The sequence below is a fragment of the Mustelus asterias genome, chromosome 28 (assembly GCF_964213995.1).
Source record: "Mustelus asterias chromosome 28, sMusAst1.hap1.1, whole genome shotgun sequence".
NCBI classification, from domain to species: Eukaryota; Metazoa; Chordata; class Chondrichthyes; order Carcharhiniformes; family Triakidae; genus Mustelus; species Mustelus asterias.
The window spans coordinates 30456490-30476020 of record NC_135828.1 but is presented as its reverse complement, the minus strand read 5'-3'; the positions used below and the strand labels follow the sequence as shown (position 1 = coordinate 30476020).

General features: G+C 45.5%; 1 protein-coding gene across 1 annotated transcript in view; it reads right to left on the bottom strand.

The window, feature by feature from the left end:
* LOC144480362 (immunoglobulin lambda-1 light chain-like) overlaps positions 1–3685 on the bottom strand; it is a 101408-nt gene extending 97723 nt beyond the window's left edge. Inside the window, exons 1-2 of the mRNA XM_078199785.1 lie at positions 3604–3685; positions 2796–3083 (exon numbers count right to left, since the gene is read on the bottom strand). Of these exons, the coding sequence (XP_078055911.1) occupies positions 2796–3083; positions 3604–3622 (307 nt within the window). The 5' untranslated portion in view covers positions 3623–3685. The remainder of the gene's footprint in view (positions 1–2795; positions 3084–3603) is intronic.
* Between the last annotated feature and the right edge of the window lie 15846 nt (positions 3686–19531).

Below are 19531 nucleotides of genomic sequence, written 5' to 3'. Positions count from 1 at the left end.
TTTGGTAGGACAAATTTAAATGTGGGTTACAAGGTCAAAGGTAGGGTTCTGAAGAATGTGGAGGAACAGAGAGATCCATAGATCTCTGAAGGTTGCCACTCAAGTGGATAGAGCCGTGAAGAAGGCCTATAGTGTGTTGGCGTTCATTAACAGGGGGTTTGAGTTTAAGAGCCGTGGGGTTATGCTGCAACTGTACAGGACCTTGGTGAGACCGCATTTGGAATATTGTGTGCAGTTCTGGTCACCCCACTACAAGAAGGATGTGGAGACACTGGAAAGAGTGCAAAGGAGATTTACCAGGATGCTGCCTTGTTTGGAGGGTAGGTCTTATGTGGAAAGGTTGAGGGAACTTGGGCTTTTCTCTTTGGAACGGAGGAGGTTGAGAAGAGACTTGATAGAGGTTTATAAGATGATGAGGGGGATAGATAGAGTGAACGTTCAAAGGCTATTTCCTCGGGTGAATGGAACGGTAACTAGGGGCCATAACTATAGGGTTCATGGTTGGAGATATAGGAAGGATGTCCGAGGTAGGTTTTTTACTCAGAGAGTGGTTGGGGTGTGGAATGGACTGCCTGCAGGGATAGTGGAGTCAGAAACTTTAGGAACATTTAAGAAGCTATTGGATAGGCACATGGAGTACTTCGGGATGATAGGGAAGAAATAGCTTGATCTGGGTTTCAGACAAAGCTCGGCACAACATCGTGGGCGGAAGGGCCTGTTCTGTGCTGTACTGTTCTATGTTCTATATTCTATACTTCATATAGGGCGGTATATACTTATAAGTATATACTTATAAGTATATATGTATATACTTATAAGTATATATGTATATACTTATAAGTATATACATATATACTTGTCTCGGGTGGCATACAAGACGCATGGCATGTTTGCCATTGTTGATCGGGGCATTGAGTATAAGAGTCAGGATGCCATGGTGAAGCTTTATTAAACTTTGGTTGGGACATTGGTGTCGAGAGAGAATGAGAAATGTTCAGATTGGGGTGAGGGGAGGAGGGACGGGGTCGCTATGTCGGCAGAACTCTGTTGGATAGAATCACTATGCATCGGTATTGTTGGATTAATTAAGTCCAGTGGAACATATTCCCTGAGGTGTGCTGTGTGGTTGGTGGGTAGGCTTTGTTGAGTCAGGAGATGATTTATTCAACCTGTCCATGTAACCGATTGGTCAGAAAACAAATTTCAAGTATATAGTTGAATTAATGGCTCCAAGAGTTGTTGTGGTGAAATTTGTACGAGTGCAGCAAACTATTAGACTGCGCTTTTGGATTCCCAGTCGAGTCACTTTAACGTATCACTCTGCCGCAAATGCTGCACTACGTGAGTTGCACCCTGTTTTGTTTAGTGACCATATAATACAGAACTCCCAAAGTTTTGGTCTCGTTGCCTTCCTGTCAGAAAATGATTGACGAGCCGTATTATTCTTTTTTGAAAGAAGTGATTTGAGTGTTGTGCTAAAAATGTATGTATATTACGAAGTGTTTTAACAGAATTTGCGAGAGTTGATGCAATATGAATTGTTCCTCTCGTATTATTTGCTTTCATTGTATGATATCAAAAATATCTATGTTAGCCTCGCAGGTGAATCTCCTGTCCCATATAAGATTAAAACCATTGTTATTGTTGTTATTAAGAATATTATTTTTTAAAGTTATACTAAAGAAGCAGCATGTCATTAACAAAAGGCATTCACCATGAAATGCGACAGAGAAATCAATAGAAATTTGTTTACCCAAGCGGTATTAATAATGTAGAACACAGGGAATAGCTGAAGCGAATCACAGAATCCTACTGTGCAGAAGGAGCCCATTCGGCTATCAAGTCCGCATGGACTATCTGACAGAGTACCTCACCCCTGCCCTAGTCCCATAGCCGCACGTGTTTAGCCCGTTAAATGAATCATTTTGTGTCAATCCACCTAACTTGCACATCTTTGGACACTGAGGGGTAATGTACTATGGCCAATTCACCGAACATGCACATTGTTGGTACACGGGAGGAAACCAGAGCACTCAGTGGAAACACTGGCAGACACGGGGAGAACATGCAAACTCCGCACAGACAGTCACACAAGGTCGGAATTGAACCCATGTCATTGACGTTGTGAGGCAGCAGTGCTAACCACTGCGCCACGGTGCCGCACCAAGGACATAAGTGATCGCTATATTTACATGGGTCATTGTTATATTTTTGTTTCCACATTTTCATAACGCTCCAATTTTAAAGTCTGCCGTGGCAGAATTTGATTCCAGGTCGTCAGAGCATGACCCTGGATCTGTGGACCAGCGACGAGCGACAATGCCACTAGGTCACTGTGACAAGTGCCTTTGAAGGTCTTCAGATGTTCTCCTGAGCTCCCATTCTCTGGTGCCTTCAAGGACCACTGCGGAAATATTTACGCAGAAATGTCTAATATAAGCAAGTATCTGATCTCAAGACAGGGCTTTCTGAAAGACTTTCAGAAGCAAGTTTTCATCAATGCTTTGAGGAAGGTGATTGAGTCGATACGAGACAGAAAACAAGTAGAACGCAAATGGTGAAAGAGGAGGAGCCGTGTGATTTATTGAATAGTTCACTCAATGCCCTGTTGCGGCAACATGAACAGAGTGGCTTTTTCATTCTTGTAACACCATGGCCTCGTGGTAAAGAAAATTCACTGAGCGTCAGTCTGCTGCTGCCGCCTGGTGGCGGAAATTGAACGCTGGCTTGGAGGCTAACCCATCCGAGACTTTTTTTGTCGTTGCAGACTCGCTATCTCACACACTGTGCGAAACTACAAGCGCAGAAGTAGACGGCGGAATGTGAGAGAGCCGCGTCCCTCAAATTGAGAGTAAATAGCGTATTGCTGGGTCTCTTGGCCGTAAAATAATCGGCAGTGCAATTTGTAACAAACCCTTCTCCAGCGGAATAGAATAGAGCTTCAATTGCCCGGTTTGATTTTTGAATGTACCAGAACATGTTGCTGTAGCCAATATTCACCAAAGTGCAGTTCAGCGTCGCCGATTCCCGTGCTGCGATCGATACGATAGAAGGTGACTGTTCCACGTGAGAGGCGAGCATACCTGGTCAGAGGAACATTGAATGCATTAACAATTTTATCAATGATGTGTGTAAGAAAGAATACATTTGAAGACCAACATTGACAGAGTGCTCTATTGCAACGTCATGACATTTCACAGTGCTTTCAACACAATGTTTTTTTTTTCTCTAAATTAAAGTCACTGCTAATATGAAGCAAACAGTGCAGCAAACTTGCGGATGCCAGTAACATTATAGTGGGCAGTGTACGGGGGGTTTGAATGGGTTCTCTAGGTTGACACACGAGCACAGAAGAGTAACTGTTTCCAGTTCTCTGAATAGGGCTGTGGAATCACTTCCAATTCCCTGAGAGGTGAGATCCGTCTATAATTACACCGGAAAATAGTTGCTCGTAAATTGCATGGTTCCTGCAGTAGTGACACCCCGAATGGCAGACTTAATTTCAATTCCGAGTGCATGATTTTTGACTCAACTGTCAGAGCGCTACCAACTCAAACTGAAATATAGATGCGTTATTCCACTCCAGTTCTGACAGTAACTCACTTGTCAAAAATACAGGCATCCAGATTAGATAGCAAACTTGATCTTTTCATTCGATGCTAGTTGTATGTACGAACGGGGTTTGGTCAAGCAGCACTTTTGAAGGTAGTTGTTCTTGCTGTAACTTTTTAAACAACGGAGGATTTGTTTGACAGTAGCTTGCAAACGTCACTTCCTGCAGAAGCACTCTCCATCCTGTTACCTTTCTCAGTAAATGTGGGAAATGATGCAGCACAGTCCGTTAGGGGTAATTTAATTGGTGCTTTCAAATTTCAGTCGGGGGGTCAGTAGATTTAATAAATATCGTAAATGCGTCTAACGTGTTGTTGCTAATACAAAAAGATGGGATTTACAGGTTGAAGCTAATTGCACAAAACCGTAGACAGCAGCTGAGGAGAGCTTCCTCCTTATGCAGCAAGATGGGATGATTTGGATTGCATGGGCGTGTCGAGTCAGCAGAATCGGATAAATGCTTGGAATACAAAACTGCAGGTTTTAGGGAAAGAGGTGAGGAGATGGCATAAGCGATAACGTTCAAGGTCCATAATCGACATGGGGTCACTTACAAATACAACATTCAATTCGGGGGAGAAGAACTACTCTTGCAAGATACTGATCACCAGAGAAAAGTACTATTTATGTTTTTTTTCATAATGTGGGACATAGCCGTCGCTGGCAAAATCAGCATCTGATGCTCATCCAATTTCCATTGAAAAGGTACTGTTGATCGGCCTGCCTGAGCGTCCATCGTCCATTTTCGATAATTCTGGTATAGCTGCATACGTCAAGATCCATTTCAGAGGGCAGTTAGGTGTCAGCCTGGGGCTGGAGTCACATGTAACCCCTCTGTTCGCTAATGGTGGTCGAGATCCAACGGGGTATTTAGGGATAAAATAAATGTCAGTTCTCATTCGCCATTCATGAGAAAATCATGATTTTTTTCATTTCATAGAATCACAGATCCATTAACATTCGACCCATCGAATCTAAACCGATACTCTCACGGAGTATCTTAACCAGGCACTCTCCCTCGTCTATCCCATAACTCATTTAGCAGGCCACTTACCATGGCTAGTCCATCTAAACAACAAACCCTGGGACACCAAGGGGCAAATTACAACGGCCAGTCCACCTAACCTACATATCTTTCCGACAGTGGGAGGAAACCGGAGCACCCGGAGGAAATCCATGCAGACACGGGGAGAAGTTGCAAACTCCACACAGACAATGACCCAAAGTCGGGATTCAAACCGGGCCGCTGGCGCTGTGCTGCAGCAACGCTCGCCATCCTCATTTAAATTACGTTATTGAACGGAACGGCAAACCTCCATTTAAAAAGAAGACAGACGGAAATGCGAGGTATAAAGAAATATGTAAAATATTTGGAGAGTTTGTGATGAACAAGGCTGGGTTGACATTTGTGTGGGACTATTTCCTCTTGAAAATAGCTTCCAAGATGACTACAACCTACAGTTCTTCATCGGTTCTGTATGATATTGAGACGTTATAAAGTGCGCAAAATTATTTTATATATATATGATTTCTGGGTGTCGCTGGTAAAGCCAGAATGCATTGTTCATCACCAATTCGCGTTTACAAAGTGGTGGTGAGCCACCTTTTTGCCGTCCAGTAGTTTTTTTTTAGTGGGCACACGAATGAGGATATTCGGAACATAAATCCAAGGCTTTGACACACCGAGGCTGAAGGAAAGGAAATATAGTTGCAAGCGAGGATGTGTGTGTTTTCGAGGGTAATTGCAGGTGCTAATTTACATATGCATTGGCTACCCTGGTGCTTCCAGGTGGCTAAGATGGCGGTTTGGAAGGTACTACTGAAGAAACTTTGGTGAGTTCCTGCACTGTATCGATTGAACGGTAGACTATGTGCTGTCACTGGAAATGGGGAGGTCTATTCTGCCGCTTTGTTTTCTTAATTTATTCACTGGCTGTGAACTGAAAGAGAGCCACATATTCGCAGAAGCAACATAGAAGTCTGTTGATGGGACCGCCTATTTTGAATGCGCTGGTAAACGTGGAATGCTGTCAGATAAACCTAAATCACCCCGGAGGTCTATTTGTGAGACTGCTTCTCGAGCTAATCGCTCTTGAGGACATGGCGTCACCGCCACTTCTTATTTAAAATTGAGTATCTGATTAGTTCACTGCAGAGGTCGACTGACAGTAGGCAGCAGTGCTGTAGATCAATATTGTTCAGTCCACGAAAGGATGGTACGCTTCCTTTCCACAGGAGCTGACTGAAACCGTTAACCTGGTACTTTCACTGTAATAATTAATGACACATATTTATTCGTTTAATAGATTATAAATCCCACTTCTGCCCCTGTTATATTTGAACATGTGTGTCGGTGCCAATATTCTAAGATTCTGGACGTGTGGTCTGGAATCGTACGTCCGTGCTCAAATTACATGAAATTCTGAAACCATTCACTGGTGTGAACTCCAAGTTTCTCAGAGAAAAAAAACTTCGAAATAAAATCTGTGGATGCGGATAAACTGAATAAAAACTGCTTCTGAAATGTAATCAGGAGGCAGGTGCCACAGAGCTGTAAGTCTCTGTGGAAGCGTCTCAGTTTTGCACAAAGACACCATTCGCTTACTCTCCCCTGAAGAGATATTTCCAATTTGTATCTGGGTGTCGAGGACTCAGTGATATGATGGTTATAGAAAAAAGCTCGGATGGCATCAGCATGCTGGAGGAGGACGCTTTGTTTAGTTGAATCGATGGCAAACGTGTACTTTAGAATAGCAGCAGCATCGCAGGTTCAAAACATGTGCCTCCTGAAGTTGGCCTGGGGCTTGCCTCCTTGCCCGCCCCCGTAGACCAGACAGAAATAGCAAAGCACTGGTGCAGTTGCCTAGAATCGAACGACTCAGGATGAATCATCGCCAGACAATGAACAAAAACATTTCCCTTGTGGCAGTACACTCGTGGATGGAAGAAGGGATGATACCAGGAGATATGGAGAAGTTGAGCTTGTTGGACTTGGAGCAGCGAAGGTTGATAATGGCATACAGATGTTTATGAGCATTGATCTGTAGCAGGGTCAGAAACAGCGAAAATTACATGCGCAATGCAAAAAGAATCCGAGAGGACATTGGAAGAAACTTTTTTTTCGTTTAAAATCAGCTTGGTTTTGTGTTCGGGAATTTATTTTCTGAAATGGCGGCGGATACAGATTGGGTCCGTGATTTGGCAGGACAATTACGTATCTAAATGTGAGCAGGAAAAAAAAACTGCAGACCAATATAGGAAGTGGCAAGAGAGTTATTCTAACAGGCCCCAGTTCATTCTAGTCACGGTGGACAAAGTAATATCTATATATGTATGTAATTTATATATCTATATATAATATTATATATATATATATATACACACACATATATGTATGTATATATTACATATAGAGAGGACATGCTCTTCAAATTATGTATTAGTGGAGTTCTGATTTGCAGCCGCTGACCCTGCGTTCTTCCAGCTCCCACTCATTATAAACTTCAACTTCATAGAACATAGAACATAGAACATTACAGCGCAGTACAGGCCCTTTGGCCCTCGATGTTGCCCCGACCAGTGGAACCAATCTAAAGCCCCTCTAATCTACACTATTCCAATATCATCCATATGTTTATCCAATAACCATTTGAATGCTCTTTATGTTGACGAGTCCACTACTGCTGCAGGCAGGGCATTCCACGCCCTTACTACTCTCTGAGTAAAGAACCTACCTCTAACATCTGTCCAAAATCTGTCACCCCTCAATTTAAAGCTATGTCCTTCAACGGTGAATCTGCCTCAGGTTCATCCAAAATGCAATGACAAGATATCAAACGGTTTGGACCGCTCTGTTGATATCTCCAAGCGCCGACTGTGGTGTTTAGAGCAAGTCGCCGTGTGTTCCTGAAATTATCCATGGCCAGCGATCCGTATCCATACGCAACCGAGTGACTGGGCTGCAGCTGGGACAGCTTAAAGTGGTAGTTGTCTGTTCCCCTGCTGCCGACCATACCCTGAGTACTCCTCGTATCTCGCGCCAGTCTCTGTCTCACGCACGGAGGTGCGGAATTCGGAGGACTTGTTTGGACTCTGTCGATATCACAATACTCTGGGATGATATTACTGCAGATAAAACCTCACAGTCACTGTTCGCGGGCGGCTACCGTTAAGAAATCAGTGACTTTGCAAAACGGTAGGGATCCCTTGCAAATAAAAACTCTGAAAGGAATTTTTTTCATTTTACATGATTGAGGGGAGACTGGGAGATGGGGAGAGACAATAGGGCAACATAACCAAAATAATGGGTGCGAAAGGGAGATACAAATGTCAGCTGGAGCCCGCGGTATGAAATGGAGAAGTGAGGGGGATCAAGAGAGCGGAACCATCTGCCACATAAGGACAGGAGAAACGGTTTATAAACCGGCGGTGTGGGTAGGGGTCAGCGACAGCCAATTCCAGGAGGGTGCGTAACCATCAGTTTTCTCTAAAGTCTATCTCTCTGCATGTCTCAGTCTATTTCTCTATGTATCTATCGGTCCATCTATCTGCTCATCTATCCACCGTCTCCATCCATCTGAATGCCTATGAACTAAATAGTCCATTAATAACATAAGAACATAAGAAATAGGAGCAGGAGTAGGCCATCTAGCCCCTCGAGCCTACCCCGCCATTCAATAAGATCATGGCTGATCTGACGTGGATCAGTACCACTTACCCGCCTGATCCCCATAACCCTTAATTCCCTTACCGATCAGGAATCCATCCATCCGCGCTTTAAACATATTCAGCGAGGTAGCCTCCACCACCTCAGTGGGCAGAGAATTCCAGAGATTCACCACCCTCTGGGAGAAGAGGTTCCTCCTCAACTCTGTCTTAAACCGACCCCCCTTTATTTTGAGGCTGTGTCCTCTAGTTTTAACTTCCTTACTAAGTGGAAAGAATCTCTCCGCCTCCACCCTATCCAGCCCCCGCATTATCTTATAAGTCTCCATAAGATCCCCCCTCATCCTTCTAAACTCCAACGAGTACAAACCCAATCTCCTCAGCCTCTCCTCATAATCCAAACCCCTCATCTCCGGTATCAACCTGGTGAACCTTCTCTGCACTCCCTCCAATGCCAATATATCCTTCCTCATATAAGGGGACCAATACTGCACACAGTATTCCAGCTGCGGCCTCACCAATGCCCTGTACAGGTGCATCAAGACATCCCTGCTTTTATATTCTATCGCCTTCGCAATATAGGCCAACATCCCATTTGCCTTCTTGATCACCTGTTGTACCTGCAGACTGGGCTTTTGCGTCTCATGCACAAGGACCCCCAGGTCCCTTTGCACGGTAGCATGTTTTAATTTGTTTCCATTGAGATAGTAATCCCATTTGTTATTATTTCCTCCAAAGTGTATAACCTCGCATTTCTCAACGTTATACTCCATTTGCCATATCCTCGCCCACTCACTCAGCCTGTCCAAATCTCTCTGCAGATCTTCTCCGTCCTCCACACGATTCACTTTTCCACTTATCTTTGTGTCGTCTGCAAACTTCGTTAACCTACACTCCGTCCCCTCCTCCAGCTCATCTATATAAATGGTAAATAGTTGCGGCCCGAGTACCGATCCCTGCGGCACGCCACTAGTTACCTTCCTCCAACCGGAAAAACACCCATTTATTCCGACTCTTTGCTTCCTGTCGGATAGCCAGTCCCCAATCCACTTTAACACACTACCCCCAACTCCGTGTGCCCTAATCTTCTTCAGCAGCCTTTTATGGGGCACCTTATCAAATGCCTTTTGGAAATCCAAAAGCACCGCATCCACCGGTTCTCCTCCATCAACCGCCCTAGTCACATCTTCATAAAAATCCAACATGTTCGTCAAGCACGACTTTCCCCTCATGAATCCATGCTGCGTCTGATTGATCGAACCATTTCTATCCAGATGCCCTGCTATCTCCTCTTTAATAATGGATTCCAGCATTTTCCCTACTACAGACGTTAAGCTGACCGGCCTATAGTTACCCGCCTTTTGTCTCCTTCCTTTTTTAAACAGCGGCGTAACATTAGCCGTTTTCCAATCAACCGGCACTACCCCAGAATGCAACGAGTTTTGATAAATAATCACTAACGCATCCACTATTACCTCTGACATTTCTTTCAATACCCTGGGATGACGAGACAAAGATTTGCGTCAGAGGCCCAACGATTTCACCTCTCGTCTCCCTGAGCAGCCTTGGATACATTCCATCAGGCCCTGGGGATTTGTCAGTCTTTATATTCTCTAACAAACCTAACACTTCCTCCTTTGTAATGGAGATTTTCGCCAACGGTTCAACACTCCCCTCCGAGACACTCCCAGTCAACACATCCCTCTCCTTTGTGAATACCGACGCAAAGTATTCATTTAGGATCTCCCCTACTTCTTTGGGCTCCAAGCATAAGTCCCCACTTTTGTCCCTGAGAGGTCCGATTTTTTCCCTAACAACCCTTTTGTTCCTAACGTATGAATAAAATGCCTTGGGATTCTCCTTAATCCTGTCTGTCAAGAACACTTCGTGACCCCTTTTTGCTCTTCTAATTCCCCGTTTGAGTATTTTCCTACTTTCATTGTACTCCTCCAGAGCTCCCTCCGTTTTTAGCTGCTTGGATCTAACATACGCCTCTCTTTTCCTTTTGACCAGTCCCTCAATTTCCCTGGTTATCCACGGTTCTCTAATCCTACCCTTCCTATCCTTCTTTTTTACAGGCACATGCTTGTCCTGTAGCCTTAACAACCGTTCCTTAAAAGACTGCCACATACCAGATGTGGATTTACCCTCAAACAGCCTCTCCCAATCAAGAGCTGCCAATTTCTGCCTGATCCCAATAAAGTTAGCCTTCCCCCAATCCAACACCTTACCCTTGGGACACCACTCATCCTTTTCCATCACTATCCTAAAGCTAACAGAATTGTGGTCACTATTTGCCACATGTTCCCCAACCAAAACTTTGAAGACCTGACCGGGCTCATTCTCCAGTACCAGGTCAAGTATAGCCCTCTCTCTAGTTGGGCTGTCCACATATTGTTCCAACGAACCCTCCTGTACACATTTTACAAATTCCTCCCCATCCAGAGTCCCTGCCCTCAGCGATTTCCAGTCTATACCAGGGAAATTGAAGTCTCCCATTACAACAACCCTATATTTCCTGCACCTATCCAGTATCTCCTGACATATCCATTCTTCCACTTCCCTTGGGCTGTTGGGGGGCCTGTAGTACACCCCCAACATAGTGACTACGCCTTTCCTGTTTCTAAGCTCCACCCAGAGTGACTCGCTACACGACTACTCCGAATTGTCCTCCCTCTGCACCGTTGTAATATGCTCTCCAACCAATACCGCTACTCCCCCACCTCTTTTGGCCCCTCCTCTGTCTCGCCTAAAACACTTGTACCCTGGAATATTCAGCTGCCAGTCCTGTCCCTCTTTCAACCAAGTCTCTGTCACCGCAACCACATCCAAATTCCTCATGCGCATTAAGGCCCCAAGTTCGTCTGTTTTACCTGCTACGCTCCTTGCATTGAAGTATAAGCACTCCAGACCCCCAGGCTCAGTGAGGTCGTCCTCCCCCAGAGTGCTCTTCTTCTTTGCTCTCGTCACTGGACACAGGTGAGGTCCCAGAGGATTGGAGGATAGCCAATGTGGTCCCGTTATTTAAGAAGGGTAGGAAGGATAACCCGGGTAATTATAAGCCGGTGAGCTTGACGTCCGTGGTGGGGAAGTTGTTGGAGAAGATTCTTAGAGATAGGATGTATGCGCATTTAGAAAGGAATAAACTCATTAACGATCGTCAACATGGTTTTGTGAGAGGGAGGTCATGCCTCACTAACCTGGTGGTGTTTTTTGAAGAAGTGACCAAAATGGTTGACGAAGGAAGGGCCGTGGATGTTGTCTATATGGACTTTAGTAAAGCGTTTGACAAAGTCCCTCATGGTAGGCTAGTGAAAAAGGTTGGATCCCATGGGATAAAGGGGGAGGTGGCTAGATGGGTGGAGAACTGGCTTGGTCATAGAAGACAGAGGGTGGTAGTGGAAGGGTCTTTTTCCGGCTGGAGGCCTGTGACTAGTGGTGTACCGCAGGGCTCTGTATTGGGACCTCTGCTGTTTGTGATTTATATAAATGATCTGGAAGAAGGAATAACTGGGGTGATCAGTAAGTTTGCGGACGACACAAAACTGGCAGGACTTGCAGATAGTGAGGAACATTGTCAGAGGCTACAGAAGGATATAGATAGGCTGGAAATTTGGGCAAGGAAATGGCAGATGGAGTTCAATCCTGATCAATGCGAAGTGATGCATTTTGGTGGGAATAATGTAGGGAGGAGCTACAAGATAAATGGAAGAACCATAAAGGGTGTAGAGACGCAGAGGGACCTGGGTGTGCAAGTCCACAGATCTTTGAAGGTGACGTCACAGGTGGAGAAGGTGGTGAAGAAGGCATATGGCATGCTTGCCTTTATAGGACGGGGCATAGAGTATAAGAGTTGGGGTCTGATGTTGCAGATGTATAGAACGTTGGTTCGGCCGCATTTGGAATACTGCGTCCAGTTCTGGTCGCCACACTACCAGAAGGACGTGGAGGCTTTGGAGAGAGTACAGAGGAGGTTTACCAGGATGTTGCCTGGTATGGAGGGGCTTGGTTATGAGGAGAGATTGGGGAAACTGGGGTTGTTCTCCTTGGAAAGACGGAGGATGAGGGGAGACTTAATAGAGGTGTATAAAATTATGAAAGGCATAGATTGGGTGAACGGTGGGAAGCTTTTCCCCGGGTCGGTGGTGACGTTCACGAGGGGTCATAGGTTCAAGGTGAAGGGGGGGAGGTTTAACACAGATATCAGAAGGACATATTTCACACAGAGGGTCGTGGGGGCCTGGAATGTGTTGCCGGGCAAGGTGGTGGAGGCGGACACACTGGGAACGTTTAAGACTTATCTAGACAGCTATATGAACGGAGTGGGAATGGAGGGATACAAAAGAGTGGTCTAGTCTGGACCAGGGAGCGGCGCGGGCTAATTGTTCCTTGTTTCTCGTTTCAAGGCTTCATTCTATGATCATCTTGCTGGTGCCAGTACAGAGCGAGACTTCGGATAGTTGGGAACCTGTCTCGGGGGCAGGGAATTCATATGGTGTTCGTGGAAGTGGAAATGACTAGGGTTGGGAAGCATTTTCCGATCAGGGCCATTGTGATCTCCTGGACTCGTTTCGATCGCCTCAGGGGGTCGGAGAGGAATTTCCCAGATTTCTTTTCCCCATATTGGCCCTGGGGTTTTCACTCTGGGTTTTCGCCTCTCCCTGGAGATCACATGGTCTGGAATGGGGGGGTGGGGGTGAGTTAATAGGTTGTAATGAACAAAGCATCGTAGCTGTGAGGGACAGCTCGGTGGATAGGATATTGGTATGTAGATAGGCTGGAAAATTGGGCGGGGATCCTGGATTCAGGATTCAATCCTGGACCGGGGAGCGGCGCGGGCTTGGAGGGCCGAAGGGCCTGTTCCTGTGCTGTATTGTTCTTTGTTCTTTGTTCTTTGATGCATTCCATCCGGACCTGGGGACTTGTCCACCTTCAGTCCCATTAGTCTACCCAGCACTGCCTCTCTGGTAACATTAATTGTATTAAGTATTTCTCCTGCTGCCAACCCTCTATCGTTAATATTTGGCAAACTATTTGTGTCCTCCACCGTGAAGACCGACACAAAAAACTGATTTAAAGACTCAGCCATATCCTCATTTCCCACTATTAACTCCCCCCTCTCGTCCTCCAAGGGTCCAACATTCACTCTAGCCACTCTATTCCTTTTTATATATTTATAAATTTTATATATTTATAACCTCTGAGGGGTGGCGTCTAAGACGGTTTGGGGTTTTTGTAGCACGGGTCAGCCCGAGTGTGCATCACTGGAGGCGCAGAAATATCCAGCGGCATCTCTCGGCTGTGCCTCCCTGATCTTCAGATGGAAGGAGCCATTTGCAGTCTTCTGGGCGTTGAACCGATCCGTGATACCGTCTGACCTGGTCGGTTTACCTCGCTGCACTGCGGAAAGAATGTTCTGGAAGCCCAGAACCGGTGACTGACGGTACCAGTACATCCAACTATCAGACCCATACTGGATGCACGGGATATTTACACAGCCTCTCCGACCGATACAGACTTGAGCGACTGAAGGATCTTCTCAGACTCGCCAAACCCTCAAATAAAACAAGAGCAAGAAGATATTGAGACGGTTGTGTTGGCATTGCACAATTTCCAAAACTCAGATTGAAAGACTTGAATTTCTGGCTAGCAGAATTCATGATAGGGAAATAAAAAAAGCAAGTGAACCAATCATGCACAATGGTCAATGTCAAATTAAATTATGACACTACGAGAGGCAACAAATGCCCTCATTTTCTTTTGTCAATCTTGTGAAAAATATCTCCGCTCTATCCCAGAAGATGATATTTTTGGAAAACCTTATAAGTCAAGAAAGATGGACTAAACTCGCAGGCTTTTTTTGTTAGTTAGGAGCATATGTGTCCGGGATCCCGTTTTATTACGATGAAGGATTGTCGGAGCTTCAATTCATCTGTCCAAATCAATGTATCTCTTCCTTGGTCACTGGACAGGACAATATTATTTGTTTGACAATCCTTTTCCTGTCTTTCACCTGGCTGTCGCTCGCTTCCTCATTCTTAACTTCCCTCATTCCCTCTGATCCATTCTTTCTCACCACTTTTTCTGATTTCACCCGACGTCCCTCTGTTAAGCACTTGATCTGCCGGATCTCTGGCGACTTGCAACTCGAAACCCTAAATGCCTCCTGTAACGCCAACTTTTTTATTTACTTACCCACCAATAAGAACAAGAGCGAGATGGAGAACAAAAGCTAGGTCCGCATTTTCATAATTCAGGGTTTCTGAGCACAGACTACACGGTTTATTAGTTGCCTGGATACATGAGGTTTGCAAGATTTGAGCAAATGGCGGCCTGAAACGTGGATAGCCTTGAACATTCATAGAAAAAGCGGCTGCGCACGAACATCAAATTACCAGGCCAATTCCCCCTTTCCGGATTTCAGCTCACTGTTAGCCAATCTCGTGGCATCCTAACGAAATTTGCAGCACAGTCAACCCCGCCCTTAAAACCCACCTTTATTTACTTGACAATCCAATCGGCCCTCGAGAGGAGGCGTCCAAGTTCTTCATTCGCTGATTGAAAGACCCGCCCATACATCCGACTGGCATGCCCATCACACCCCAATTGTTTTCAGCACAGCTCCTGCCACACCCAGTCTCTCATTCTACTGAATTCCAGTGAATCAAGTCCCAAATTGTTTAATCGTTCCTCGTGATACAATCCCTCCATATCGGGATTCAACAGAATGAACCTTTACTGACATGCCTCCAATCTAACAACTGGAGAGATGCAGTAATAGCAGAGTTGTTGTGATGGGAGACTTTAACTTCCCAAACATAGATTGGAATATCCCTAGGGTAAGGGGATTGGATGGGGAAGAGTTCGTTAGGTGAGTTCAGGAGGGTTTCCTGACACAGCATGTAGACAAGGCTACAAGAGGAGAGGCAGTACTTGATCTGATACTGACCAATGAACCTGGACAGGTGTCAGATCTCTCAGTGGGAAAGCATCTTGGGGATAGCCATCATAACTCTATCTCCTTTAGGCTTGCATTGGCAAAAGAGAGGATCAGGCAAGCTAGGAAAGTGTTTATATGGAGTAAGGGGAAATATGAAGACATTAGACAGCAAATTAGAGGAGAAAATTGGAAGGAGGTATTCTCGGGGAAATGTACTGAAGAGAGGTGGCAGTTTTTGAAGGAATGTCTGCCTAGAGTTCTACAGGACAACGTTCCGATCAGACAGGGTGGTGTTGGTCGGTTAAAGGAACCGTGGTGCACGAAAGCTGTGCGGGACCTAGTCGAGAAGAAAAGGAAAGTGTACAAAAGGCTCAGAGAGCTTAGCAAAGATTGGGATTTAGAAGAGTATACGGCTTGTAGGAAGGGACTAAAGAAGGAAATTAGGAGAGCCAGAAGGGGTCACGAGAAGGCCCTGGCAGGTAGGATTAAGGAGAACCCTAAGGCGTTCTATAAATATGTGAAAAGTCAAAGGATGAGACGTGAAGGAATAGGGCCTATAAAAGGTGAAGGCGGGAAAGCCTGTACGGAACCAGTAGAAATGGCATAGGTGCTCAATGAGTATTTTGCCTCGGTTTTCACAGAGGAGAAAGACCTGGTTCGATGTACTGCGGGCGTGCGGTGGACTGAAAGGATTGAGTATGTGGACTTTAACAAAGAGGTTGTGCTGGAATCTTTGAATGGCATCAAGATAGATAAGTCACCGGGTCCAGATGGGATGTACCCCAAGTTACTGTGGGAGGCGAGGGAAGAGATTGCAGAGCCTCTGGCGATGAACTTTGCATCGTCGATGGAGACGGGAAAGGTGCCGGAGGATTGGAGGATTGCGGATGTGGTTCCTATTTTCAAGAAGAGGAATAGGGATAGCCCAGGTCATTACCGACCGGTGAGTCTAACCTCAGTGGTTGGTTAACTGATGGAGAGGATCCTGAAGGACAGGATATATGAGCATTTGGACAGGTTTAGTATGCTCAAGAATACTCAGCATGGCTTTGTCAAGGGCAGATCGTGCCTTACGAGCCTGGTGGAGTACTTAGAAAATGTGACTAAACACATTGACGAAGGGAAGGCGGTAGATGTGGTTTATATGGATTTTAGAAAGGCGTTCGATAAGGTCCCCCATGCAAGGCTTCTGGAAAAAGTGAGAGGGCATGGGATCCAAGGGGCTGCTGCCCGGTGGATCCAGAACTGGCTTGCCCAAAGGAGGCAGAGAGTGGGTATAGATGGGTATTTTTCTAAATGGAGGTCGGTCACCAGTGGTGTGCCCCAGAGATCTGTTCTGGGACCCTTGCTGTTTGTCATTTTCATAAATGACCTGGATGAGGAAGCGGAGGGATGGGTTGGTAAGTTTGACGACGACACGAAGGTTGGTGGGGTTGTGGATAGTCTGGAGGGTTGTGAGAAGTTTCAGAGGGACATAGATAGGATGCAAGACTGGGCGGACAAGTGGAAGATGGACGTCAACCCAAATAAATGCGTCGTGGTCCATTTTGGTAGGTCAAATGGGATGAAGGAGTACAATATAAAGGGAAAGACTCTTAGTACTGTAGAGGATCAGAAGGACCTTGGGGTGCGGGTCCATAGGACTCTGAAATCGGCCCCGCAGGTGGAGGAGGTGGTTAAGAAGGCGTATGGTGTGCTGGCTTTATCAATCGAGGGATTGAGTTTCGGAGTCCGGGGATAATGATGCAGCTATATAAGACCCTCGTCAGACCCCACTTGGAGTACTGTGCTCAGTTCTGGTCGCCTCACTATCGGAAGGATGTGGAAAAGATTGAAAGGGTGCAGAGGAGATTTACAAGGGTGTTGCCTGGATTGAGTGGCATGCCTTATGAGGATAGGCTGAGGGAGCTCGGTCTTTTCTCCTTCGAGAGACGAAGGATGAGAGGAGACCTAATAGAGGTGTATAAGATGTTGAGAGGCATAGATCGGGTGGACTCTCAGAGGCTTTTTCCCAGGGTGGAAATGGCTGCTACGAGAGGACACAGTTTTAAGGGGCTGGGGGGTAGGTACAGGGGAAATGTTAGGGGGAAGTTTTTCACACAGAGGGTGGTGGGCGAGTGGAATCGGCTGCCGTCAGTGGTGGTGGAGGCGAACTCAATAGGGTCTTTTAAGGTACTCCTGGATGAGTACATGGAGCGTAATAGGATGGAGGGTTATAGGTAGGTCTAGAAGGTAGGGATGTGTTCGGCACAACTTGTGGGCCGAAGGGCCGGTTTGTGCTGTAGTTTTTCTATGTTTCTATATTTCTTTATATAAGGAGACCAATACTGCTCACAGTCTTCTAGATCTGTAAGGCGCCGAGAATGCAAAGAGGACGTCTGGAAATAACCAAACCATGAATTTCAAACCATTTGAAGCAATGTGAGGAATATAAGGAAGTGACTTTATGTTGTTTGCATTCATCCCTCATTTGAGCATATCAATTGCTCCCCAACCTGTTTTTATCTCTGTGATTTACTCTCTTAACATTCCTCCATCTGCGGCTCTGACTGTCTCACTGCCGCGCGTATTATTTATGTTCTATTTATTCACATGGCCGCTATTTGCTGCTCTTGACCTCATTTCCCTTTAACTGAGCGGCTTGCTGCACCACATCACTGGAGGTGCAAAAGCCACAAGGCAGCGCAGGAAGTGGCGGCAAATTTTCTTGGGAAAATGGCATTAGAAAACCAGATGTTCCTATTTGCAGCAGACAATGATGGATTTGTTTGTTCAATTTCAATTCCTTACGTTTTCGAATTTCAATACTTAAATTTTAGTTTCACCAGCTAATCTTCTTGGATTTGATCCCTTCCCACAAGGCTATTAACCTGGATCAATAGTCTATTATGTTCACACCCAGATATACGTGTTGGTGACTCCGAAAGGAACTCATAAATGGTCGAGCAGACCGATCAGATATAACAACTTGTGAACGGGAAGAAATTGACGAAACCAATTCAACAAGACCGCTCGCTACAACCTTCTCGAGGGAAATTAGGGATGTTGAATAAATGTTTGTCCAGCCAATCACGCCCTGATCCCATGAATGAAGGAAGAAAAAGAGGTTGAACGCTGCCTTTCCTCCCAGGGACCAGTAGCAAAGTTTGGCCTCGCCAGTAAGTATGGCATTCCCTGAAAAAATACACAATAAAGCATGACAAGAGCTCTGCGGGCGTATTTAGTTATTACACTAAATTGCCTGGCAATGTTGTTCAGCGTCTGTATTTACAATGGAAAGCGACGGAGTCTAAACGAAGCGACAGCACTTGGAGTGAGGATTGAAATCAACTTTTTTTTTGCCCTAGGAAATTTCGCACAGGCCGTTCCTGTTCATCGGGCACTGAGTGTTGCATACGCAGTCTGACAATTTAGGCAAAGGTCGGAGATCACGAGAGGTCGATGTTATGTCAAACACGCTACGGTAAACGTGCACTTCAAGATGACATTTTTATTGCAGTCGATACCATTTATTTGTGACAGGCCCTTAAGCAATAGGACAGCTTCAAAGATAGATCCGTGACGACCGCATCAGCTTGAAAAAATGTACATTTTTTGAGTTCATTTGGGAAATAAGAACCATCAGTCAAATAAATACATTGAATTTTGTAATGACTATGTAGTCGGTTCACTAAACAGGAGAAACCAAGAGGTATATTTGACACAGGCTACAGTGGAGATCCAGCGCCATGTAGTGGCAAGACCAGGTTAAGTCCAACAGGTTTATTTGGTTGCACGAGCTTTCGGAGCGTTGCCCCTTCAAGCTCCTGCGACCAAATAAACCTGTCGGACTTTAACCTGGTGTTGTGAGACTCCTTACTGTGCCTACCCCAGTCCAACGCCGGCAACTCCATATCATGTTGTGGCAAAAAGGCGCAACTTCTATAAACTTGATATTGTTCCTAATTCCCAGCATACTATCGATCAAAGCCACGTGAAGAGCCTTGTCTATGAGATGAAAGGGTCAGAAAAACAGCACCCATCAAAAGCTTCACAGAAATGCATATCCCCCACTTTGGCTTTGATGCTCGCAAACTTCAGAGTGGAGCTCTTTTCAATGTTCATCATAGTCGCTAATCTGCTCATAACACCCTACGGAGTCCGAACATTTAGGCCGAAACGAATAGAGTCGATTAACATGAAGCCTTGACCGATGGACGAAATATGTATTAGCCTGCTAGCCAGAAGTTCTCTGTGCAGTGAGTGCATTCCCACGGGTCGTCGCTTGTTGATATCAAACAAAGGAGAGTGCTGGTGCACCGCATCCTCCTGTTT